This window comes from Corvus cornix, chromosome Z, assembly GCF_000738735.6.
Source record: "Corvus cornix cornix isolate S_Up_H32 chromosome Z, ASM73873v5, whole genome shotgun sequence".
NCBI lineage: Eukaryota > Metazoa > Chordata > Aves > Passeriformes > Corvidae > Corvus > Corvus cornix.
Genome location: NC_046357.1, coordinates 9,285,727 through 9,313,608, shown reverse-complemented (window position 1 = coordinate 9,313,608; position 27,882 = coordinate 9,285,727). Strand labels below are relative to the sequence as shown.

Here is a 27,882-nt window from a genome sequence, read left to right as displayed (position 1 = left end):
CAGAGTAGAATAAGATCCCACAACCCTCTTTATAGTAAGAATCACATTTCAAGAGCATTCTGAGCTAGATTTTCAAAGAAATTTAATTCACCACCCAAGAAAGACCTTTTGTATTTTTTGTTTTTTTAAAAACTTTTTTGACTTCATTTTTCTTCAGTAATTCAGAGTTTAACATGCTGAGCTTTTTAGGAAATGCTGCTAAGTATGCAGCAGGTTTACAGTTCCCAAACTACTTATTAATAGGACAGTCATAAACAAAGATTAAATTTTAACCAGTATTTATTCCATTACAGCAGCACCATATATGCATTTAGATATGAATTACAGAAGCAGAGACACTGAAATGCCTGCCCCCAATTCCTTTTTATATGCTTTCCTGGGACTTCCAAAACTACTGAGGCATGTTGATGGCAAAGACCTGGTTGAACTTGGCAGAGAGTATTGCCAGGTGAAACTGTATGTAACTAAAATATTATGAAGTGCTTCTTTCATTAAAATGATACAGAATGCCCACACGAACATACAGAAATGGAGCAGATGATAGAAACAAGCAGGACACTCGAGGCTCTGTGCACTGCAAGCACCAACATGGAAAATAGGCACACAAGCATGGTGTCATGAGCAGACATCAGATGCAGTGTCAGACACTGGCTCTGCCTCAGTGATGCCTTTTAGCACCCTCCTGCTCTATGGGGACACATAGTGCCCCATTTTTCACAGAGGACACTCCTTTGACTTCATCAAAGGGTGTGATTAAATTAGCAGGGAGTTGCTGACACTGCAAGTTTGGGCCCTGACCACACTGCAGTGGCTTTTAGCCGTGTCTGTGCTGAAGCAGTATTGATGGTCCTACACCATGAGCTTTCATTGCTGTGTATGACAGAGAACAAGCACAGACTTGGTCTGTAAACAGGCTAATTTGTGTCTAGGGAGGCAAAACACAGCTTACTGATGCCTTTACTCCAGACTTCCATCCACTGAACTTGTGGGTAAGGTGTTCTGCTTTTCAAAACTGCCCTTGGGGACAGCTTCCACCTGAGAGCTGAATGCCGCTAGCAAAATGAAGAGTATGGCACTGCCTGAGGCAAGATGACAGACTTAAGAGAAACTGTGTTGTCTTGACACAGAACATTTCCTAAAATGTAGGTACTTCTAAGGAAAAAATCATACATCAACCATTTTAAACCTAAAAATGTCTGAAATTAATGTAAATTAACTTCAGAAGCCCTCTGTCAAGCATAGCCACTCCAAATGTTAGTGAGGGGAGCACGTAATAGCCTCTGGAAGCTACTGGTGCAATATCGGGGAGGCTGAGATGGAATTAGATAGCTGGCTTTGAATGCAGTCTGCAGTGTGCCCAAAGTCCACAACCAGACAGCCCAAAACTCCCCCACCAGCACACAGAGAAGGAAGGAGGCCAATAACACAGAAGAATGGAAGCTTTCAACGCAAGGACCTGCAGGAGGAATGGACTTTGCCCGCTGCATGAGGTGCCCTTGCAGAACCACTTCACTGCTCTTCAGACTGAAGACCCACCACATCAGGAGAGATGCTGGGGCTGGGTAAGGCAGCCTGGTCTGCTTGCTGTATAACCAGAGTAAAGCAGCCTGATCTGCCCATGTAACACCCAGCACAACTTAGACAGGTTACTCTCTTCTGGGAGGAGCAGAGGTACCCATATGCTGACCTGATGTACTCTGTAGAGAGGTGTGCTCTTTATTGGGGGATCATGTCAGGGATGTCACCAAGAGACTGAGCCCTGTATGGACCACTTATTACTCAGTGCTGTTGTTTTACATGGACAGCAGTGATACATACAGAAGCAGTCTGAAGAGAACCAAGAAGGATTACAGAGCCCTGGGAGTGAGCTTGTCAGTCCTTCTGGTTAAAGGGAAGGGGTTTGAAGGAGCCGTCTTCCTCGTACAAGAGATGTGGCAGTCCTCTAATCATCTTCCTAGCCATTTACTTGATCCTCTCTAGTAGCTCCCTGCCTTTCTTGAACTGGTGCTGGACACACTGCTCCAGACATGACCTCACCAGGGTAAAGTAGAGGGAGCAGTATCACTTCCCTTTACTGGCTGGTCACACTCTTTGTAATGCATTCCAGGATACCACTGGCCTTTTTGGCCACAAGGGCACATCAGGACCCACAGGTTCCTTTCTGCAGAGCTGCTTTCCATCAGGTCAGGCCCCAGCCTGCACCAGTGCATGGGGTTGTTGTTCCCCATGTTCAGGACCCTGCATTTGCCCTTACTGAACTTCATTAGTTTCTCCAGCCTGTCCAGTTCTCACACAGCCTTCGGGTGTGTCAACCACTCCTCCCAGTCCTGCGTCATCAGCAAACTTGTCCCTTTATCCAGGTCACTTATCAATAAACTGAACTAGACTGGATGCAGTACTGACCCCTGGGGAGCACCGCTGACTACAGGCCTCCAGCTACACTCTGTACTGCTGACCACAACCCTCTGAGCTCTGACAGTCAGTTCTCAACCCAGTTAGGTGCCACAATATAAAAAACACATTAGAGAGCATCCAAATGAGGGCCATGAGGATGGTGAAGGGTCTGCAAGGGAAGTTGTGTCAGGAGCAGTTGAGGTCACTTAGTCTGTTCAGCCTGGAGAAGAGAAGACAGAGGGGAGACCTCATTGCAGTCTTCAGCTTCCTCATGAGGGAAAGTGGAGGGGCAGGCAATAATCTCTTCTTTCTGGTGACCAGTGACAGGATCTGGCTCCCAGAGGTGCTGGTCTATCCTTCAAGGCACAGCAGAGCACTTTGCAGGCTCTCAGCTTGTCACTGTAATCCTATAACTCATTTACTACACAGTGCTCTTAAAATCCACCAAGAAAAATCTATTATGCTTTAGAGAAAGGCTTCATAAGGGTTTGAATGCTGCAGCAGCCTGTACTCCAGTATTAAGGCAGTTACTTGCAATGTGACCAGCTGTTTTTCAAATGGCCACGGCCTACTATCTCTGCAGGAACAGCATCTCTCATGTCTGCCTCCACCTTGTCATGTGCTCAAACTGAAGGCAGCTCTCACAGCACTCCCTTCAGCTCCTCAGAAATGGGTGAGCAGAAAAGCATTTGTAAGTCTCAAGAGATCACAGGAAGAATGTAAACACAGAGAGAAGTAATCCAGAGGTAAAAAGGTTTCACAGCATGTACCTCAAAAGGGATGCTCTGAGTCAGAAAATGGCTGCTACCTGGATATTTTGAAATTAAAAGCTGATGAAAAATGTCAATTTATTGTAAGTTAGGTATAGGCAGAGATGTATTTTCTTTCATAGAAGCAATAGCAGAGCAGCATCTGAAAGGCAAGATAGATCTAGTGTGTCTGCTTCTGATGAAGTACTCATTAATGTATTAGCCCAGGTGAGCACAAAAGGCTGTCATCTCAGCCCCACAGCTAGGAGAGGAAGCCTGAAGTACCTTTCGAACACCAAAATTACAGACTCAGAATACCTGAGAGTGAATGGCACCTCTGGAGAGGAACTTTTCCATCCCCTTTTCTCAGAGCAGGGTCACCTATGACACATAACTCAAAGCCATGTCCAGTAATGTTTTCAATATCCTGAAGGCTGCAAAGTCAACACTCCTCTCTGGGCAATCTGATCCAGTGTTTGATCACCATCACAGAAATAAAAATGTCCTTCATAATTCCAAGTGGAAATGCAATTTGTGCCTATTTCTTCTTGTCCTGTCTCGGGGTACCACTGAGAAGGGTATGACTTCATCTTCTTTATTTCCTTCCATCATTAGACAGGTACAGATTGATAAGATTTCCCCAGAGCTTTCCCTTCTCCAGGATAAACCCTCTCAGCTCTCTCAGCCTGTCCTGGTATTGCTGAATGCTTTAAGCCAAGCATCAGTCATCTTAGTGACCCATTGTAAGACTCTTATCTAGTATGTCCACATTTTTATTGTACTGGGAAGTAACTCCAGCTGAATCTTACCACCGTTGAGTAGAGGGGATACCTTGCACAACCTGCTGCCAACAGTCCTAATGAAGCACAGGATGTTTTTGGCCATCTTTGACACAAAGGTCGATTCCTGGCTAATGGCCATCTCATCATTTATGAGGACCCCCAGATTCTTCTCTGCAAAGCTTTCTAAGTCAGCATTTACTGATGCCAGAGGTTATTTCTCCCAAGGTGTAGGATTTTCCATTTGCTCATGCTTAACTCAACGGGTTTCCTGTTGACCCATATATTTTGAATAGCAGCAGAAACAACTGGCGGCAGAAACAACTGGTTTATCAGGTACTCTTTCCAACTTTTTATCATCTGAAAACTTGATGAAAATGCAGGTTCATCACCCAGGTCATTAATGAAGATGTTAAATGGGATTTGTCCCTGTATTGGAGGGAGGAGGTGGCTCATGTTCAAGGATGAGTAAAGTATGAAACAAATAAGGGAAAGTAGCAAAAATCTAGCCTTTGATCAGGTCTTCTACTATATAATTCATCTTTTTACACACTCATTAATGCAGCTGGTTTGTGACAACAATCAGTCTTTCAATATAAGTTTTGATTTCTGTGGTCTGATGTTCTGTGACTGGGACTTACTCTTGCAAACCTTTGTACTTTTAGATTGCATCCTAAACATGCATAGATAGTCTAGAACTATTTAACTTCTAAGACCAAAGAACAAGAGTACTCATCCCAGTATGCCCAAATGTAATACACTCCATGACAAAAGACAGAGAAGGCAAAAGAAGCCACCCAATCCTTTCCCCACACAACCCTTTGGAGAGCCAACCAACAAGCAATTTGCTATGGTATCAACAAATCAGTAGGTTGAAACAGCTGCTGCTGAGGCCAAAAGGTTGCAAACTCAAAGGCTGCAAAGGTAACTGAGCCCTTCTGCAACCAGAACCAACCTGGGGAATTATCAGGGAAATTGCTTGAAAACCGCAATTGCTCTGAAACAAAATCCTAATGTAGGCACAGCCTAAAACACAGACTGCAGGGACAGAATTTGCTCTATCTCCAAGAAGATGCAGTAACAAAAGTAGTCTGAAACATGTGAGGGAACAAATCTCTTTTTCCTCAACACCTTAACATCATTTGTCTCTAGGAATAAGGAAGTAGTTTCTGAGGGGAAGGAGGATAAGAGTCTAGAAAAATTGACAAGGGGCAACTGCATATATATAAATATAAATAAATATATATGTGCACACATACATGTGTGTAAGTCCAAATGCATAATTTTAGCCCTTCCTCAAAGGTCATAAAACACAGGTCATGTAAGTTCTTGTTCTTTCTGTATTGTAAAGATATATATCTGGCTCTTTTAGACACAGTGTAGAATTCTCTGAAGTAGTGGAGAGGTAGCCTTTTCAGTTCAGTAAACACCTGATGCGACCCATATATTACAACAAAGCACAGCATTCAGAAGTCTGGCCTACTTTGCATGAAAAGCTGAGAACACAGCCATCAATAAGTATTTAACATTGCATAAGATTGCACAAAATTAAGTAATTGATTTTTTTCCTTAAAAGAATCAAGGAAAGAATATGAAATAAGAAGTCATGCTTACAAACTCTAATTGTTTCATAACATATACAAATATGTGTATAACAACTCTGAAAACTAGGTTTCTATTAAAATCCCCAGTGGTAACAAAGATCAAATTTACCTTATTGAAAAGCAAATACAAATAAAATTAATATACTGAATATCTTTAAAAGCCATTTTTACTTTTCACAAATGTTTCCTTAGACTGTTAAAATTATTTCAATTTAAAATTGGATACTTACCTCCTTATCAGCTTCAGATTTGTTATAGTAAGCAATTACGGAGTTTAGTGTCATCCATCAATAATGGTGAATTTTCTCTCACTGTAACAATTCACATTTAATAAAATTAGTGCAAAAGTAGCAATTGGTTGAATATTGACCCCAAGAGAGTATAAAAAACTTGACCTACCTTTTGTACCCCAGAATGTAATTAATCAAATAGTATTAGCACTCTGGAATACTGAAAAATAGCCCACTGCCATTCTTAGGATGCACCATATTAGGGACAGGCTACTGCCCCCAGTGAAAAATCAGATGGCAAAGTGAAAAACAAAATGCTTTTTGTCCCTCCACCCATTCACTGGTTGCAGTGCCACCAGGGAATGAGTGGGTGTCAGTCTGTCAGGCTTTCCTTTTAGTGCATTCAAAGAAGACTGACAGTGACAAACTTAAGCTTTCAAAAATCATGCATTAGAGCTTAGTGAAACTCTGCTCCTTTTCTTGTTTACCTTACATCCTGAACATATTTTCAGCTTGGCTAGATTTACTTTATTTTTCTTTTAGTGGAGCTGACATGCTGATATGTTCATTATTCTAGTTTTAGGGCTGCTATGAAACTATGAAATAGCAGAAGAGTCACAGTAAATTAGTGAGGATTGGTATCACTGTACCATAATGACTATAACAAACACCACTGGGCACTGCTGTTTGCATAAAAATTTTATAAGAACTTCCATTAACTATGTTCTTCACATTCACTTAGATTGTTCGAATCAAAAAGAGATCCATTTAGACGTAAAATCAAGGCTTATTCAGTTGGCACTAATTCTGCAGGAAGATTCAAGATAGAAAAAGGTTTTGACTCAGAATAAAAATTTATTGGTTATTGGAGGGTTTTTTAAGTAATTACTTAACCATTTTCTGGGCAACTATTTATTCTCTTGATGGACTACCCCTTTTTACCTTGCTCTTCACCAAAAAGTCTTGCAGAGTGTCACCTAAAATAGGAACTGTAAAGCCAAGACATGGAAGTGAAGGACATACGCCTGCATGCTGCTGATTTTTTGGACATACTTGTTAAACCTATGAGAGAGTCTTTTGTCTGCACTCTCAGTAGGTAGCCTAACACCATGGCAGAGGCATACAGCTGACAAGTGACACAACAGAGCACTGGAGTGAAGTGACACAAGCAGCTGAAAGGCAAGGAGACTTTTTTCTGTGCCTTGCTCATGTGCTTTCTTTTCATGTTGCGAGATCTTAATTTAAAGGTTGATAAATTATCTGGTTAACAAGGAATCTCTGAAAATGGATCTTGGTCTTCAAGCAGCCAAGATAATGTCAAAGAAAAGAAAGTACTATCTCCTAGTTACTTCTCTACTTCTTTTGTCTTTTGAGCTGATTTTTACTGGAGTCCAGTGTCTAAATTTTGAGTGTGCCTGAGGAGGATTGTTTCACTGTTTCAAGCAGGCCTGCATGTTTTGCGACAACATTAAAAGATACTCCTTCCAGTGAGCATTGCAACGTGTTGGGAGGAAAGGGTTAACCAGAAGATTTGGTGAGGAGTGAATAATTTGCAGCTGGGAATACTAGGAATACAAATGTGGGAAAACTCCACTTACTATGCCTAGCATTCATCCTCTGCCTGTTCTGAGGAGAAGAATTCCTGTGCAGAGACACTCTCACAGACATGCTTGCTGGGGGAGAGCGAACATGAAAGCACAGCCTTGCAATAAAGAGCATGTGGCAAAGCTCTGCTTTATATGGGGGCACGCAGTGTGGCCCCCTCACTGTCTGGAGGATGAACTGAGCCTGACAGAGCCTGTGTTCCTCTGTGTCTCTGCCCACTAGGATAACCTGAGCCTGACAGAGCCCACATCCCTGTGTATCTTCGTCCACTACAATGACCTGAGCCTGACGGAGCCTGTGCCCCGTGTATCTCTACTCACTAGGATGAGCTGAACCTGTGTCCATGTGTGTCTCTGCTGCCTGGTGTTGTTAGCAAGGTGATGATATGAATCTACTCTGCCTTCTGGCTGTGTTTTGGTGGTCTTCCTGGCTGCCTGTATCTGTCAATTCACACACCATGAAATACAGGGCATAACTTGTACCCAACTGATACAAACCCCTGAGTTTTCTTATATTCGCTGTCCAGTTACGTGAACCTCAGGTGTTTACAGCCACATCCATGAAGACAATTCTTTCTGCATTTAAGCAGACATGTTGTAACAGGCGCTGGAAACTATTTGCACATGCAGCGAGTTATTTTTCCTTGTAGTGTGCTATATTGGAGCCTGGTGACTACAAGCAGCTTACAAAGCTCTTACACTATTTCAACAGACAGAACAATATTCAGGACTTACATGACTTGGAGTTACTCTCTTTTGAAGAATAGTGTCAGTCTAGAGGACTTACGTGATATGGGTTAGAGAGACTGACACTATAAGCCACAGGTACTGTCTGAAGCAGAGTGAAATTTGTGCCCTCTTAAAAGCAAAGCTTGTTTGACTCTTGACTCTGGCAATGATTTCTAGTCCTGTTGCTCTGTTCCTTGTCTATAAATTCAGGGTAATGACATTTCTTTGTTTCCTGAGTTATTCCAACAACTGTTCAGAAATTGCTAATATCTTTGATACATTGACTAGCAGGAAAATTGTTACCTGTAAGACAAAAGAGGATGTTAGCAAAATACAAACTATATAGGAACAACAGTGGTATGAATGTTAGATGGAGTTGATTTTTTAAATCATCAGATATGTGATGTTGTACAATGTTCTTTCAATAGGATGAGATAAGGATAAAATTTGCTAACTAATAAAGAGATTCAGGAGAAAATAAATTCCGTGGGCAAGGAAGACGACTTTCAACTCCTTCTTAGTGTTTAAGAAAACGTATCTCAACAGCACTCTTTAATTTCTAGGGCTGTGTAACATATGCCCTATACTTCACCACACATTTTAAGAAAAATGCATTTCAAGAAAGCTGTTTCTACATCACTGAAAAGAATCCTGATTAATTTTAGGATAATTACTAGTAAAATATTTTCTCAACATAAGGAAATGTTTGGCAGAAACCACGGTGCATGATTTTGGTACTATTGTAAACTCCCCAAAGCAGTTACATGTGCTGCAAAAAAGGAGTGGCTCTGATATAATAAAAGAAAATTCATGCTACTTCCTTGAGTTTTCTTGGGTAAGGCAAATTGGAAGTTATATCGGAAGATATGTGTTCTATTCATACAGAGATCTTAATCAACTTTGTTCTTATGTTACTATTTTGAGGAGAAAAATATCTACTAAGAACTGAAAATAAGTTTAAGTATCTCATTTAAGCTCAGGTCTTTTCCGTTTCAGAAACCCCAAATCTAAATGCTGTCTATCATATCACTAAAACCCATGCCCATACTTGCTCCTCTAACAGGACTTTAATGAAGCCACAAAAAACTTTGAAGATATAAACCATCTGTAATTTGCAAAGAGTACAATTAAGAGAAAGGAGAGCAATCTCTTCTGAGCTAATCACACCCAACTTGTCAGTTTCCATTGCACTAACAGGTCTTTGCTGACGCCACCTTTTCAACACAGAACTATTCTGTCACTGATATGAACTGTGTCTGATACGTAATTAACATGGCTTGACTTCTATTTCACCCAGAATGAGCACAACCACTATCACAAACACTGTAAGATGGATTTATATAATTATTTTCCTGTATTTACAAAGTGGTATATGATTCTTAAAACAAAGATTTCTAGGCCCAAGAAAAATAAAGCTTGACTTGTTTTGGAAACAGACTATCTGTTTCCAAACAGATAACAGAAAGCATATCTTCAGATCACAGATTAGATCAGGGAAAGTTTGTTCAAATGGTTGACTCTGTGAATTCTAATGAAGTCACTAGAGTTGCCTATGACACTTGTTTCTTGAGCTTGCACTCCATTGTTCTGCAGACACAGCTGCAACGAAGGTACACAGAGTCCCTGAGCTGCAGGATCCCTCTTGGACAAAAACATTGATCAGCAAAACTCTACTGTTAGCAGAGCTGCTTATTTCATTCACTGGATAAGCATTTTGCAGACTGTATAGATTGAGACTGTACCTTTCCCATTTAGAGCACTTATCTGGGAAACCATATTTATATTTTAGTCAACAGTCTCAGCCCCTACTTCAGTATGTACCATGGGATTTTCTTGCATCCCATTGCACATGATAGAAACTAGAGAAGCAAAACTTGCAAGACAGCTCTCACGTCACAGGAAAAATTGCTTCCTGTACATCATCAGTTAATACAATTGGATTTTCTTCTGGAATTTGGGTATAGACACTGCTCATCTGCACACGGGCCAGCAGAGCTATTAAGATGTTTCTGTTTCAGCATCAGTCATTTGGCAATGTATTTAAGGCTAAGTAGCATCAGTAAACCTTATGGCAATAAACAAAATTGCCAGATTGACTTTACACTTTAATTAATTAGAAGGGCTTGCAAATCATCTTTACATCTTTTAGATGTAAGGCTAGCATTAAGTAAAGAAAATCATCATTAATTTTTAAGAGAAGTTGTTAACAAAAAGCATGGATTTACAAAAAATAAAGTAATTAAAATTAATAAAAAAGGACATTTTTATAATGGAGACAGAAATGAATGCAAGGATGAGAGGCCAAGGAATCATGGAAAAAGAAATTTTAAATAAGAGAGTGGCAGTGCCAGATGCATACATTGCTATTTGAACTTTCAGACTTCCTTAAATTTTTCATTGCAAGGAATGAAGGAAGCTGACCACTGTGTATTTTACAAAATAAGGAATGTCTATGTGGGGCCACAGAGTGTAATGCAGCACTCTGCAATTTTTTATGCTGTATGACAGATACGGATTCCACACAACCCAAGATGTAACAAACTGGGAACAAACATCATTCTCGCAAAAGTGACCATAAAAACTCAGCTTTTTAAGGCTCTGCATCTTATGTGTCTCAAAGGCTGTAAATCACATTTGTTCAAAGCACAACTTGTTTTTTTCTCTTCCAGAAACATGGCCAGAAGGCTTCCTTTGGGATAAGAATATTCTACTGTTTTCCTTTTGGCTTATGCATCATCCTCAGGAAGATGATTCACTTGAATACGTATTTCTGAGTACGGTAGGCAAGCCAAAAGGGAAGTAGAAGTTTCTTGTAATACTGACTACTTGCAGAAACCTTTACTTATAACATAATGATTCAGAGCTGACTCTGAATGGTAGTGGAGCACCTCACCTGGCTACTTAAGATTAACTGATGAGGAGAGTTAAAATGGTAATATGGTTACCATGGTTATCTGCTCAGTAACTAACTGAGAAAAAAGGCTTCAATTTTGCAGCATGTACCTGAAAGCGACTAGAACTTCATTTGACATACACGGAGAGTCTACCACCAACTTTGAGATAAATAATAATAATAATAATAATAATAATAATAATAATAATAATAATAATAATAAATTTGCAGCAATATGCAGTATACCACTGCTTCAGGCTAACATTTAAAATCCAAATTAAATAAGGTACTATTAAGAGTAGTATTCAACTGCATTGAACAGCAACTCCTCTCTGGGTCTCTTCTTAGCTTGCTTCTGGATGCAAAGTCTGAGAACTGGAAGGAAATGTTTGAAAAAGCCTTGAGTCTGTTATCTGAAGTAATAAAACAAGCTCAGTAACTTACGGCAGCTTTGGTTTGTAGAAAACTTTAGAATGTCACTCAGCCAACAAAGACAGAGAGGCCCCTCTACTACTCAGATTTCAACCAGAAAGCACCTTTCAACCCCAAAAATGAAACAAAGCTGATAACCATCTTTTTGAAGCCTAATTGAAACCACTTCTTGAATGACAGCAACGGCTGTCACATAATCCAGGCATGTCTGGAAGAAGCACACAAATGGCTGTCTCCTCACATACCAGCATTTAAAAGTACTAGTTCTCCTTCCTACTTCTAATTTTTTCAGTATTATTAGTCTACAAAAATCACTGCACCTGCACAAAATCAGTTTGATTTGTAGTTGAATAAAATATTTCATTTCCTTCAATACAGAGCGAACATTCAAGGCTATGTTCAGCTTGTGTGCAGAGACAATACATACAAAATAAATATACCCTGGTTTCTGTACTACGGATGAGTATGCTGGGCTACAATGCACACAGAAGCATAAGCAAGATGCTTCTACCAGGTTTAGTGTCACCTGTTGCACTGCTGCAACAAATGAAGACTGAGTTTTGGCTGTATAACTACAAGTTTGCTGACAGTTTTTGTTCTGGTTTATAGCAGGAGACAGAAGGTAATCCAGCCCAGCCTGCTGGCACCATAGTATTAAGTGTGAGAGATAGTAAAGATACTTGTCAGCTGAGTGAACAGAAGAGGCTTGAGTGCATGCAGAAATAACACTGCCTGAGGAAAAATTTGGCAGTTTTACTTAGGAATTTTCAAGCAGGAAGGACACTGTATTACCTGAGACATTTCACTGCTTTTCCCCCACTCCCCTCTGTTCTTCTCTTTCCTCCTTTTAACTCACATAGTGATTCCAGGGAACTCCACTTCTCCTAAAGCATCTTGTACAGGGCTGCTCTACAATGTCCAAAGGTCTCCATATTAAGAACAAAGCAGCAGTGGCTTTGACTTCGTGACATAAGGGCATTGGATGCAAACTTGCTCAGACAAACTGGCTGGTGCTGAGAGGGCAAGACAGGTGGGCACAGATGGTGACATTATAATCACAAAATCATAGACAAATTTAAGTTGGAAGTGATCTCTGGGGTCTATCCAGTACAACACCCTGTTCAAAACAGGTCTAATTAGATCAGGTTCCTTGGGGCAGTGCTCAGCTTAGTCTTGTACACCTCCAAGGATGGTGATGCAACAGTTTCACTCAGCTTGTTTCCAGTATTTGTGTGCCCTATCAGCAAAAAACATTTTTCCTTTCTATCTAGTTGGAACTTCATATGTTCCAACTTACGTTCATCACCTCTCAAACTACTGCTTGCATCAGCAAGAAGATCCTGACTCCACCACATCTGTATCCTCTGATCAGGTATCCACAGACAGAAATAAGGCCTCCCCCAAGGTGCACCCACTTAATCTTTAGTCTAAACAAGTTCAGCTTGTTCAACCTCTCCTTGTCCATGCCCCTGGATACCTTGTGTATCCTTTGTTGGGCTTGCTCCATTATTCAATGGTTTTCCTGCATTGGGGAGCCCCAGGCTAGACACAATACTCCTGTGATTTAGTCCCACAAGTGCTGCATTACGGGAAAACATCACTTCCCTCAGCCTGCTGGCTGCTGCCCTGCTAATACAGCTGAGCATGTCAAGTGCTGCCTTTGCTGCCAGAGCACAACCTCGGCTCAAGCTCATCTCGTTATCCACAGCACCCTCATGTCCCCAGCTCTTCTACAAAATCATTTTCTACATAGCCATCTGTTGCGGTGGCTAAGTACACTTTACACCCCCATGTTACTACGAAGTGGTCTCTCTCCACATCACTGTGCTGGAAAGTTCTTCCTTTACCAAGACCCTGCTGGTCGCTGGTTCTCTCCCACCCCCATCCCTTCTCCCATTGGCTCCTGTTATGTCACTCACCCTTGCCTCTGCCCCCTAGCCCTCAGACCATTGGCTTCTGACGCTCTGCCCGCCCCTGGGACCCTTTGGGATAAAAACCACGCATGAGCTTTTGTTCTTGATTCTTTTGCCTCTGTTTCCCTTCAAGTGTGTTGGTTCCATTAAAAGCCTCGAAATTGCATGCAGAGAACCCCTCTCTCCTATTTGTCTCCGGTTCATGCTTTGACTGTGTGTGTGAGCAGCTGTTCACGACTACCCTGTGAGGGTGAGATTGTGTGCACGCGTGGGTGCTGGCAGAGTGCCGCCTAAGCGTCTCCACGAGGGACCCTGTGGAAAAAACGCGGCATCGATCCACCAATGCCCTCCATTACAATAGCCATCCCTCAGACTGTAATGTTGAATAGGGTATTCCATACCAGTTGCAAGTCTTTGCACTTGCTTTGTTGACCTTCATGACATGTCAGCCCATTTCTCCAGCCTGTTGAGGGCCCATTGAACAACCTTATCCTCTGCCACATTAATTGCTTCCCCTCCCTGACCCTGTCAACTGTGGGGTGCTGGCAAATTTGCAGAGTGCACTTTGTCCCACCATCAGAGTTATAAGGACATGAAACCATATTGGCCTGAACAGTGATCCTAGAGGGATGCTGCTCATTACTGACTGTCAGCTGGACTGTGCACTCATCCCACAACCCACGCAAATGGTTTTAGGCATCAGATGAACTGCCTTAAAAGACTGGGAATTGCAGTAAATGGCCAGTGTTCGCCCTGAAAAAAAGAGCAAGAGTTCAAGCTGGACCAGGGAAGACTAGAAAAAAGGCTAGTGAATGAACTGCTAAATGAATAATCCTGAGCAGAACAGATGCACCATAGCTGAAAGGCTGGTACTACCATGAGACTTGGGGAACAGAGGTGAAGAATTTGTTCATAGTGCCTTGTACAGTGTGAGATTTCTTTACTCCATCCCTTAAAAGAAATCCCTCTGTTCAGTTCTATTGAGCTAGGGTTTTTTTTTGTTGTACTCCAACACTGTTCTCTAATGTCACCATGGAATATAAGAAATTAAGGTAATAATCAAAATCCCTACTGATGGAACCTTAATCTTAGTATATGGTATAAACCTAATATATGATCTGAGAGTTCTACTTGCTGAAAAAAATCTAAAATGAAATGTCTGAAGTATTTTATTTAATATTTTTATAACCAGTTAACACTTTAAGATTAGGAAATACTTTTGGTTAAATTATTCCCCTGCACCTAAAGTTTAAAAGAATAGTTTTGAGTACAACATTCTTCTGCTGGCTGAAAAACTGTCCCATCAGTCACTGATGGTATTGCATGCAGTTAGTAATGGCTGGAGGCTACAGATGGCTGTAAGCAACTTAACATCCAATATGCAGTCTCTGGATTCAAGGTATAGAACACTGGGCTATACTGCTATCTGCATAAAAGCCTATGCATAAGATTTAGATATATGTAGATAACTGTTTTGGTTTTGTTATATTCGATATAATTTATACATTACTGAATAGCTTTCCATCATTTTTGCTGTAAGGGCATATATTCAAGCTGCTAGTACCAATAAAATTTCAACTAATTTACATGAGTCCTATTGAGATAAGATGCTCCATCACAAAATGCAGTTTGTATGAGTGTTCTTAGATGTTAATTGTTAAATAAGTGACATCTCTTTTCCTCCCAAAACTCATTTGTTGTAGGGTGGTAGGTGTAGTCACTGGGCAGTATATTTATTTATCCTAGATTTGCTGTTATTATCTGGGATGAGCTTGCTGCTCCCCAACTATAGTGTTAAAACAATGTATAAATAGATAGAATTCAATCATATTCTGGTTATTTTATTCTTGATGGACTTCAAAATAATGCCTAGCTCTCTTTAAGCCTAATATTTGCAGGACATACCATGAAGCAAACAACTAACCTTTCCTTGTTATAGTCTCTGGCTGCCAAATACAGTTTTATCACAGTTTTCTGGGGTACTGTCATGATTTGTTGACTTTCACCATCAGTACAGTGTTCTGGCGTCACTCCCAGAAGCCAACAAATGACTTACAGGATGTGAAAAAATAAAAAATATTAAAAAAACCAACCAACCGAACAAACAAACAAAACCAACACGAAGATAGGGTGATGTGTAGGATCTAAGTTAGAATAAATCTTTGGAAAAAACTTTGTTGAAAATCTCATATGCTGTGTCCCAGCCTCCACCGAGCCCTGATCAGTAGTATTTTTTGGGGGTTATTTGGACTGATTCACACTAAACTTGCTTCAGCCTGTTTTGAAGTTTAATTAGCAATGTTGATAAATCTTGTACACATTTTCCAATAATTGTAAAAGTAATTGTTAAACACAGAGTACAATGCTATTGTAACAAGAAAAATAATTACTACAGGATTTTTTAATGTAGAAAAGGTGCTACAAGGATTCGTTATATCAGTGACATAAAATGCCCAGAATACCCACCAGTTTTGTGATGTTCTTGACCATTTCTGTTACATCCTTCTTCTAGCAGGCCCATCTCTGACATCAACAGAAGCAACCAGCAAAGTGGGTCTACCAACTTTCAGTACTCAAAACAAACAAAACAAATTACCTAAAAGAAGTCCTGTATTTGTGATAGAAACAAGAGAGATTGATTTCTCCTGCTCCTCCTGCTTTATCGCTACCCTCATGGCAGAGCCGCTTGGCAGCCTTAAATAGGACGTGACATGTTGTCATCTTTCCTCCCCTATCCCTTTCATGTCCTGCAGGGAATCTCAACACAAATGCCTTATATCAAGGAAATAATTTTTTTTCTGCCTCTGGCAATTTTCTTTGCCTTTCATCTACTCATTGTTATTGTTACTTTTGCTCTTTTCATTGCACTTTGGTGATGACATCAGTGTTTCCCGTTACTACTGAGAAGCTTCTCCAAACACATGAGAAAAAAAGGAAAAAAAAACCCAAGACAACAATCATTCTACTTGATGCAATGAATTTTTTCACCCATCACAGCTGAAATGATGAAAAAACTGTTGTAGAAGACAGAACAATTTCTGTATGATCCAGATATTTGTATGTCTGTCTTGCACAGGAGTATTAAGGACAGGATAAGAGAGCAAAAAGTAACCCCAAGCAGAGTGCAGCAATAAACAATATGTGACCTCACTAACAATCACGGACTTGAAATAGCCAGTGTAACCTGGACCATGACATATGGTGCTGTGTGCTCAGTGTTGTCTGCTGTAATAACACTGCCTACACTATGGAAGTTTACCCCAGATATGTCAGTTTTTGCCACTTATTAACAATGCCAACTTTCTTTTTCTTAGCAAGCTGTTAAAACAATGACAGAAGACCAGTAAAAAACATGAATTCTCTCACAGAACACTTCACTGTCATAGACCTGAGCTGGAAAATAACAGCTATACGGTACTCATCTTCTCAAACTCCAAATCTCAGAGATAGCATACATGAGATACTTTTCATTATGATTAATGCAGCTCTCTCTGAAAACAGAGACCCAGTTGGAATGCTTATTTATAGAGGATCAAAACCTTAAGGATTTGTAATGTCCTTTTTTTTGGTTGTATTTGGCTTTTTTATTCTGGGACATTTAAATGTGTACAAACAAAATGGGAGAATAAAAGTCTAAAGATGCAGTTTCTCACTTTCTGGCTCAGAGGTTATCTTTGATCTAGCCCACAGACAGATTACACAGTGTTTAGGGACACATACCACCTTAAGTCATATATGTAGTGGTGAACAAATTAATGTTTTCTCATGGCCTAAAAGCTTGTTTTCAAATGTTATGTGCTCTATAATTTCTCTGTGTGCATTAATTCAGTCAAGGTTTTCATTAGGAGTTCTGAATTGTGTCCACATCTTTTCCTCTTTCAAAACAAACATGAACAAAACCAACAGCCTTTAACTATACCATCTGTAATCTTATTTGTCTGGTGGGTCTGATGAACAGCTTCTTGCTACTGGAGAAAAGAAAGGAGACGTCAAAACCATTCTCTAAGATCTTTCCATGGCATTCACCATTTCTGCTGAGGGCACCATTATCTGTGACATAATATCAAAGGTCCAAGTGAATCAGTGAAATTACTTAAGTCCTTCCTGGAGGAGGGCATTAGCATAACACCAGTTGGTAAAAGGCACACAATGCATTTCCTTATCATGTTTGGTCCATTTTTGGTATTTTTTTGGGTTTCTTTTTTAATATTTCTCTGTTTTGATATTTAACATGCAGGAATCAGCTGAACTGAAATATAGTTGAGATGCACTGTCTACAAATATAGGTATGTGTTGCCAAGATGACTTAGCAGAGGGTGAAGACAAATTACAGACAAAATGGGTATTGACTAGCAGATTTTAAAAAAGCAAAGTTTGCAATTGCAATACAATCTACTTTATCATAGAAGGTCCAGATGTGAATTGATCAGTCTGGTACATACTTAGGAACATTTCTGGTTCTTTGTAAGACCAGCTCTACTACTGCTGTCCATCTTCTCACTTTACCTAGATTTCCTGTTGCAGTGGACAATGACCTGGCAACAGTTACTGCTCACATTGCCTCTTGGCTGAACCAGAGGAATGAATATAATTGGATGTAAATCTTCTAGCACTTGAAAAAAATTAGATGCTATAAAACACTGCAGGCCTCTCCTCAAAAATACAGACTGCATATTTGGTGTAACAAACACAGTAAACCCATTATTAATGTTGACTTTGCAGAGAAAAAAAATGCAATTCAAGAAGAGCCTGGCCTAGAACCCCAAAATGCCTAACTGCCCACATAAAAACTGTGATCTGCAGTTATTGTTCTCTGATACACAGGAACTTTTTAAACTTCAAAACCAGATCTCTACTTAAAACCTCTACACTGCAGTGACAAAACAGGAAACAGACTGCACATATTTGGCTTTCTGAAGAAAAGGTGTATAAGCATGAATAGAGGTCATACTCAATGTACCACCCACAGAACATCTTATATTTTGTGACGTTAAGATGATCAAGGTGATTCACAGTGCTAAATATACAAGCACAGGGTATTGATTGTTGGGGAAAAATCTATAAATTCAAAATTCACAGCATGTATTTCTCCTAGGACATTTCTCCTAGTCTAGGGCATTATTAATGCTCTTACAGTTCCCTGATTAAAAAAAAAAAAAAAGGAAGGAGAGGAAATGCAAAATCACTAAAGAAATAAATTTGTACAGCCAATTCTTATAGTGTTCAGATAATGCTTGTAGCTCAGACCTACCATTTGTAAACAAAACACTTTCTGTTCCCATACTGTAACAATTTTTTGGTGTGAAGAGGACTTTGAACAGCAGAAATTACTGTCACTGAGTATTCCCAGAGCAGTTGCATTTCAAATTTAAAAGTTTAATATCTCTTTTTTTTAAATGAATTGCTTTTTCTTCACTGAACAATGTCACTTATACAGTAGAAAAGAATGCACATGTATAGAAATACTAATGTCAGTGTAAGAACTCAAATTTTGAAAATAGAAATATTTAGCTTAACTCATAACGACATGCATCAAGGCATGGAAGTTAGCTATTTAAAATAAAATTTACTTTGGTTCCAGTCCAAGGCAAGGTAGGAAGTAGGCTAAGGTAAATAGAGATATAAGAAATGGAGAGATTTAAAAAATCTATCAATTGGCATGTAAATACACATCAATATTACGTGTAATGATATGAAATACCACTTAAAAACAATCCTTTGTTTTGTTTGCTTCTGCACACAAACGTGGATGAAATAATAAGACTGAATCAGACAGCAAAGTATACTCTGTGCAGTGGTCAAATGTAGACAGGAGAACCAAACTCTGCTGCTTAACAAAATTCTTCTAGTGCAATGCTGGTATTTTTGAAAATCACTTAATTGCCTACCATTGGAATAGAGCTGTATCCTAATAATGCAAAGTGAAAAAAACAAGAAATACTAGTGAAAGGAAATCACAATGCACTTTAGAGTGAAAATTTAAAATACAACTACTCATGCTTGCTGAAAATCAGTTTATCAATCTAGGATTCTATTGATACTACTGAAGTTTACGTAAAACACAGAATATGCTATTGATTTGAATGGACTGTGCTTTCTAATTCACAATGACCTAAAATGTCATTAATGAACACTACTTCCATGTCAATGTTCCCTTGAAATCGCAACTCTTATACACAAGTTCAGAGGTACATCATCTGGGATTGGCACACACACTAAGACAAAGTGAAAATATCATAGAATACACTTCCTTTAAGTTACACTAACAACTATTTGCAATTCTCCTGCAGGATATTTAATATATAAAAACAAGCTTAACTTTCATGTATTTGTACTCATAATGTATTTCAGATAAATGGTAATAGCTTAAATGAGAATTTAGTGAGAAAATTAATTTCTCTAATCTGCAGAGGAAACACAGTTTAGGAATTGCTTGTGTCAATCAAGTAGTATCCTTGAATTTTGAAGCCCTCTGATTTCAGGACTGTACAGAATTACTCAGGCAGCTGTTTCTCCACCTCCCCATACTTAGTGCATACCACTTCCAGGCTCAGAATAAAGAAAAGAGATAAGAGTTCTTTTATGGTAAAGCAAAACTTGCTCAGTTATAGAGATATTGGAAGAAAAAAAAAAATCATGGTTTTATTTTTTTATATATTTTCTTCAATTTATTAATAATCTTTTATATTTGTTTATTTATGGCTTTGAGCAAAGACAAAAGAAAAAATCTAACTCATCCCTGATCATACAATTATTGTAAGAACCAGATCTATATTCTTCCCAGCAGCAGTAATATCCAACCTTTTTCGTTAATACATTTCATCTTGTACAGATGTGAGATTTCATACTTATGGGCCTACTTATGTACAGAGAAAATAGGTCACTTCTGAAACTAGCAATGGACCTTTATATTACAGGAATGTGAGTCATTTGTTTCTTAATCTAAGTATATATACATTCATACATACATATATATATATACGTATATAATTTTATACCCTGTACCATTTTTTTAAATTAACATACAAATCCTAGATATTGTCCACTCTATTACAAAGTCATTAAAAATTATTTATGGTTTCACTGAAAGACCATGTGAATTAATATTTCTTCATAGTGCTTAAAATAAAATAAAAATATATATAAAAATATTTTGCTACTAACCCCATTTCTCCTATTAAATGTAAACCTTAAACAGTTTTCAAGATCAGTATATGATCTTAATTAACTGACAGAATTTGTTAGCATTAAAATAATATAAGGGGTATTGTACTCATAAATAAATGGTCTTGCAGCGTATCCATAATGTTTGAGACACTTTTTTTAAACAATCATTTCCCCATTTCCACTCCAGGTCACTTAAATTAATGGCAGCAGCATGTTAGTGGGTTAATTACATTGATCTTTACTAGTGAATGTGAGTCAGCAAAAAAAAAGGAAGATTTAAAAAAATTTTATTTGATGTACCACTTTAGTAAAAGGTATAACAGGCAGCATGGGTTCAAGCTCTGTTAGCTTTAGAATATTTACTTGGCTCTCAAGTACATCTGGATTCACTGCATTACGTAGTTTGTGATGTTATTTAGTTTTTCCATGCATCATTAAACTCAGCATTGATGGGAAGAGAAGAACTCCTTTGCATTCACTTCCTTAACAGAGTCAGCTGGGTTTTAAGGAACAGAAAATATGCTTGTATCATATCCATAATGCTGATTTTTCAGTGAGTTAAATTATGACACATTTAGTTTCAATCTCTATTTAATGTGACAAATTAGGCACAAATGATTACGAATTTTTTTTTTTGTGGATAAGATAATGTGAAGGTTTGAGCAAACAAAACAAAATGTTCACAAAACAGTATGCTTTAACCCTGCTTTCTGTCACCATTTCCTTTCTGTTTTGAAGACATAAAAAATAATAAACCTCATACCTATGGGCTATGTTTGACACTACATGCCTTAGGATATACTAACCATTTAATTACAATATACACAGAGCAAATCGTGCATTTCCAGACAGACTTGATGCTATATTATATTTATTTTTGTAAATTAACACCACAGTCAACTACAAAACTACAGTGAAGACACAGAAAGCACCTGAAAGTCTAAATCAAGCTGTGGTTTACAAATAATCCTTTAAATGAAAAACCTCACTTCTAGACTTAAACCAGAGATTCAAAGTCAGCATTATAGGAATTTTAAGGTAGACACAATTAATGAATGGTTATTATTGTCTAAGATACCGTAAAGCCTTTTCCTACTGACCAAACCTATTTTTATTGTCTTTTTTTTTTCAAAGCATGCATGGAATATTCTCAGATGCTACTGAGGGCAAGAAGAAAAGTGATGGTATTGGTGAAGTACAAGCGGTTTGCAGGATCAAGCGTACAATTTTGCATAAAACATTGCATGTAAAAGTAACACTGTAGGTTTTAAGCCATTGCATTACAATTTAACAGTTGTGTTGCACTTAGCTTTAACAAATTTTAAAACTGTAAATTTTGAAGTGAAAAGCGGAACCTAAATTCCTAAACAAAGACCTTGCAATGGTACACCACACAGCAGCTATTTTTGCTTGGGTCTAAAAAGTTATTTACAATGGCAATATTTAGTCTTTGAAAAGTCTTTAGCAGTGTGAAGATCAAAGTCCACCCAATTCTCTTAGACAACAGAAGGGTTGACATGCCATGAGGTTACAAACTATCCAGAGGAGTGCTAGTGCCTCCCTTTACACTGCAGGTGTTTGCAATATAATTCTTTTCCAATCTAAATTCCAATGGATGGTGCTAACATATGAAATGCAATGTGAAATCACAACTGAATTCTTCACGAGAAATTAACAACGTATATGCAATAAATGAAGTAACAAAGGTTTCAGAGTATCACTCAGTCAGTGCTATGTGTTAAATCGATTTTTTTTTTTTAAATATACTTGTTTGAAGTTTGTCATTGTGTTGACGATTTCCCCATGAAAACAGCCAATCCCATAACCAGAGAAATCTCCTAGGCTGATTTTAAGGTCAACACATTAAAAATAAGTAATATTAGAGCTAAATTTAATCTTCTGTAATGGTTGCGAAAAAGGAAGACATGAACTCAAACAAGTTTTTTTTAATTGCTTTTATATATATATATTTAGGTGTATATATATATATAAAACTTTTACATTCGTTACATAGGGCAAAGCTGTCTAAATTATTTTTCTCATAGTAGACTGCTGGGGCACGTTAGGAAACAGGCTAAAACAGTTCGGGGGATGGTGCTCGGTTTGTTGCAAGTCTGTTGCTCACAGTCACCAGGGATCATAAGTTTGAGGCGAACCGCGGTTTATCTCCCTCGGGCTCTGTGCTTAAGACTGTGGAAGAATCCCTTTGCAGCGGGGCTGCGGGCGGCGCGGCCCCGCGGTTCGGGGGGATGGCTCCCGAGGACATCTGCCGGAACAGCGAGACCCGCTGGGGCACGGTGGCCCGGCCGGCTGGGGGCACGCCGGGGCCCGGGGCGGGCTGCGGGAGGGAGGCGAGGGACTCGCCCACGGTGGGATGAGGCCTGGCGATCAGCGTGGAGATTTCGTGGGGTAGGGAGGGCTGCGATGCGGAGAGCGGCCGCACCTCCCGTGTCAGGTTGGTGTTGTGGAGGGCCTGGGTGCTTTTGTGCACCTCGTTCTTCTGCGCGGCTCCCGGCGGCGGCGGCGGCGGCTGCTGCTGCTGCTGCTGCTGCTGCTGCATGAGGGAGAGCTGCGAGGCGGTCGGCGAGGCGTACTGGAAAGTTCGGCCGGCCAGCGGGCTCTGTACCGGCGGGCTGCAGACGGCCGTGGTGTAGGAGCAGGGCGACAGGATGACAGCCTGCTGGGGCGGCTGCGTGCTGGGCGAGGGCGAGTGCAGGTTGGTGTGCGAGAGGCTGCTGGTGGTGTACACGGGAGGGGACTGCGTCCTGCCGCGCGACGACGAGGCCGACGTGCTGGAGTTGAGGGTTGGCATCTGCTGCAGGCTCACCGGGGCGATGGTCTGCACCATCTCCCTGTCGTGCTTCACGATCTGCTTCAAGATCTCATTCTCCTGGTTGTTGAAGACGCCGGTGTTGAGGTCCTTCTGGAACTTCTGCAGCAGGATTGAGTTCTTCTTCCCTTCACAGAGAGGCAGAAGAGTTAGTGAGGCTGGGGCGCAGGGGCAGAGCCCTGCTCTGGCTTTGTGTTTCAGCACCCATCCCTGAGGGCTGTGTGTTGTAAAAACCTCAGCAGGCACCGGGGTGGCTGATGGGGGCACTGCTCAGCCGCCAGCCCACGGCCGCACTCCGACACCTGGCCTTTCTCTGCCCCCTCACTTGCAGTTTACTGTTACTACTACAATTTCATGTACGAACCATAATTTCCTGAACAACTGTCAGAAAAAGTCATCGTGCTCTGCATCTACATCATCTTTCTCTCTTGTTGCAAAAGTGTCTGAATTTCCACTGAACAGTTACATATTTTACAAGCACATCTGCCATCTAGCACATTTCTGGGAACTAGTTACTAGACATCAGTAACCAGTGTTTTTAATGGTTTGTGAACTAACATGAACTGATGGATAATGTGACACCTGCTTGGACAGTAAAGACAGCTGTACACTGTGACCGGATGTCTGCTTGATGGCTCGCAGTGTCTGTAAGATGTAGACACTATTCTGTCTACATCATCAGATGAACAGGAACACAATGGCACTCAATTGCCTTTTTTTCATTTTTTTTGATAAAAGACTACACTTCAGATGGGGTTGCTACTACGAGAACAGACTGGAGTTTTACTGCTAATATTTTTCAAGCACGTATTACTGGGAGTTGGACTGCAGTTCAAGAGAGTCTTGAGAGACAAATTGTAGGAGTTTAATGCAGTGAGTTGATGTGGAGAAATCCTCAGACTGAAGTTTTGTTGTGAAGTTGAGAAAACACCACCTAACAGGATAAGTGATTTTTTTTTTTTTTGCCCGGCTGTGTTTTAAAAGCAGTGTCAGTAATGATGATCAGAGTGCAATTCTCCTCACCAAAGAATGTATGTTTTGCCCAGTTTTAGAGAAGTCCATAATACTGGAACAGCAAGTTCACACCTCGTGTTTTGATAATCTGCCATACCCTTCTGCCTTTCACTTGCATATTGTTGGCCCGGTTTTCTGATTGCAGGCAGATCTGAGCAATGCCAGTGTGCAGCCATCAAGGCTAGCAGTGCCCATGTTGTGAGGAAAATGAGAGCCCTGCTGCAAGGGATTAATTCACTTCAAAACAAACAAGGGGTTTGTGAGTGCTGAGAGGCTTCAGCTCTTCCCAGCATTATAGATGTCATCTGTAAGCAATTTATTTAGGAAAATATCATCTACTGCTTGTGACACAGCATAAATCCTATCAAGTGCTGAAGACAGCAAAACAAATCTACAGGATTAATAAATAATACTAATGATAATTAAAGTATGAAAAATAATCCTCAGAGGAGTACAAGAGCTTTCTAAAAGTCGGCGGTTTTTATTATTTAAAAATGAGATGGCAAAATTTCTTGTCTGCATACATGTGTTATTTATAGATCAAGAAAACATTTACTGCAGTATAACAGAAAAAAAAACTTCTAAAGAGGGGTATTTTATCATGCAGCTCAAGGGAAAGAAAATGCAGAAGGGATTTAAGAATTAATCATATGCAAAAAAAATAAATACCTATTCTGTCAAGTCGATCAATTGCCACTGTTTCAAAGGCCCTTCTCATCATGGGGTACTCTTCCAGGACCTCATTGAAGTTGTCCACTGAGAGGGAGTACAGGCGACAGTATGTGTCTGCTCGTACACTGGCAGTTCGACGGCCCTTGGTCAAAAGGCAAATCTCTGGGGAGAGAAAAATTCAGCACACACTGAAAACAAAGAAGTTACTGAACCATGTGGAACTTTAAAGTTAGAAATTGACTGAGTGCTAAAAAGTAATAATTTAGTACACAGCAGCAATTTTTTCTACTTCTGCTTACATAAGGTTGCAGGACAGTTCTGAAGGTATTTGATTCTGTTTTTGCTACTCTTGAAAAAATAATTCATGTCATTTAAGAGCCCTGCCTATAGGTTTTCTGAGTCTGAACTCTGATTTTATCAAGCCTTTTTAAAATGGTACTTCAAGTTCTAAGAAATGATCCATCAGCTGTCAAACACAGCTTGATGACTTTGATTAACCAAAGTGCTGAATTAACCCAAGAGATTCTATTTATTTTCTTTTAAATATACAGCTGCCATATAGAGGATCAATCCCTTTAATCATTCACCAGATTTACTAAATGAATGCAATACATGATATCATGATATAATGATATTTTAACATAAGAGCTGTTCTGAGAAAAAATACTTGAAGCATGAATGTGCGTTCTGTTTCCTTGGGGTTAATGTTCTAGGTATTTTAGGAGAGAAAACTTACAAGTTTTGACTTTTTTTTCTCATTACATTAAAAAATGGAGTTCATATGATTAGTCTAGTAGTACCTTTTCTCTGCAAGTACCCCCAACAGGAACTCCTTATTCTGGAACAGTGGAAACTAAAGCCATATGCAGAGTCCCAAGAAGCAGCCCCAAACTTTTGACTTCTAATTCTCAAACCCACATTAACAGGGTGACTGCATAGAGGCCAAGGTGTCTGAGGCTTGTAACAGCAAAACATATGGGGTAGAATATTTATTTGTGTATTTAGATTAAAATACAGAAAATGAGAAAGTTATTTGCAAAAAGTAGTGCTTGAGTTGATCCCCTTTTCAAACTGTGGGGTAAGAACACACTTAGAAATATCAAGAATTCTTGAGCTCAGGCAGGGTGAGAGAGTTTCCCTGCTCAGTTCCAGCAGTCAAGCGGTGCAAGTTCATACCTGTATTTAAACACTAAAGTAGGAAACTGTCTCCTACCTTGCTTTTTTCTCCATCACAGGCTCAATTTCAATCAAACTATCATTTTCAAGTGTGGAAAAACAAATAAGTAATTCTACAGACTTCAATTCTATTAAGTACCAACATAGTTCTTTGGTTGGTTGGTTTTTTTTTTTTTTGGTTTGTGTTTTTGTTTGTTTGAGTTTTGTTGTTTTTGGTTTTTTTGGTGGGTTTTGGGGGGTTTTTCAGTTTATTTTGGGGATTTTTTGTTTGTTTTTTGTTTGTTTGTTTGGGGTTTTTTTGCTGCATGTCTTTAAGAAATATATCTTTTCTTAATCTAGAATATGAAGAACCTTGATTTTTTTTTTTTTTTTGTCTCATACTTCTTCTTGAGGAATTTCCACATGCCACCTAACCCTGAAGGCTTAGGGGATAAGATGCTTAAATTATAGTGGAAAAATCAAAGTAAATTAACATTGGACCTGTACTAGCACAGAATGTACTTAAACCCCAACAGCTCTGGGGAGAATTTATAGACACTACTGGGAGAGTAGAGTAGAGAATTTATAGAGAATACTGGTAAGAGTCTTGACCTAAAGTCACAAAACTCGATGCCCATGAAATAATGACAGTTTACTGTAAAGAACCAGCCAGGTATAACCGAAGTCAGTCCCTTCCTCTTCTCACTCCTAGCTTAGCCTGACCTCTTCTCCTTAGATAGAACCCACGGCATTTTAGTTACAAGAGAAGGACGTTTTGCCCAAAGGGAGCACTTAAATCCAGTCAATACCTGTTCCATTTCCTAAGATGTTAAGTCTCACAAAGAATAAAGTTTTACAATATGTGGTTGAATTTAGAGAAAATTGTCTGGAAACTGTGTGACTAATGATTACCTCTTGATTTTCAGCTCTCTTCTATTAAAAGTGCTGCAAACAATACAAGACACATAAAGAGGTGTTTTCTGCTACGCTCAACAAATACTTGAGTTTAAAAAGCATCAAATGCCCCAAACAAAACAAGCATCTCCTAAATATCTATCATTCTGCAGAAAGAATTAGAGAAAGTACAGTTTTCGTCATTAATAATCTTGACCACTTTATTGTAGATTGCTTAAACAAGAAGGATGGGACGAAACCATAAGAGACAATGTTAGATTTCATCACAGGACAATGAGACCATGGAATTTGTGGATACTACTGCAACAAATATAATTGCTTTTTTTTCCTTTTTTCATCTTCTATTATTCTTGTCAAGTAAGGTGAATGGAAAAAAATCAGTGAAAACTACCATCTGCAGACTCTGTCAAACCACAACTTCTGGTTGAAGAATGTATGTCTGGAAGGCTTTTATTATCTGTAATCCTACTAGTTAGATAATATAATGGGTCAGAAAATATATGACAAATATCCCAGTGCCAAGGAACTGGTCAGGGAGTGCATCTGTGGAGCCTGCCTGCTCAGGAAGAAAAGAAAGCTTTGTGTTCTCAAGTCCAGTTGAATGGTCTCATTCAAAAGATGAACTACAGTTTTCTTACAAAAAACCCACTGTGTGATGAATACCCATTATTGCATTTCCAGCAATGTTTCTTGACTGATTAGAACTGTATTATAGTCCCTGACACATCATCTATATTGCCTCGTTATATGTATCAATAGCATAGTTTGTAGTCTTTCCACAAGACTAAGGTGTTTGTTGATT

At 39.4% G+C, this 27,882-nt stretch overlaps 1 protein-coding gene across 1 annotated transcript in view; it reads right to left on the bottom strand.

Moving 5' to 3' along the window:
- Positions 1–20,764: 20,764 nt before the first annotated feature.
- Positions 20,765–27,882, bottom strand: part of HCN1 (hyperpolarization activated cyclic nucleotide gated potassium channel 1) — a 203,663-nt gene continuing 196,545 nt past the window's right edge. Inside the window, exons 7-8 of the mRNA XM_039567357.1 lie at positions 25,008–25,172; positions 20,765–23,452 (exon numbers count right to left, since the gene is read on the bottom strand). Coding sequence (XP_039423291.1) covers positions 22,632–23,452; positions 25,008–25,172 — 986 coding nt within the window. The 3' untranslated portion in view covers positions 20,765–22,631. The remainder of the gene's footprint in view (positions 23,453–25,007; positions 25,173–27,882) is intronic.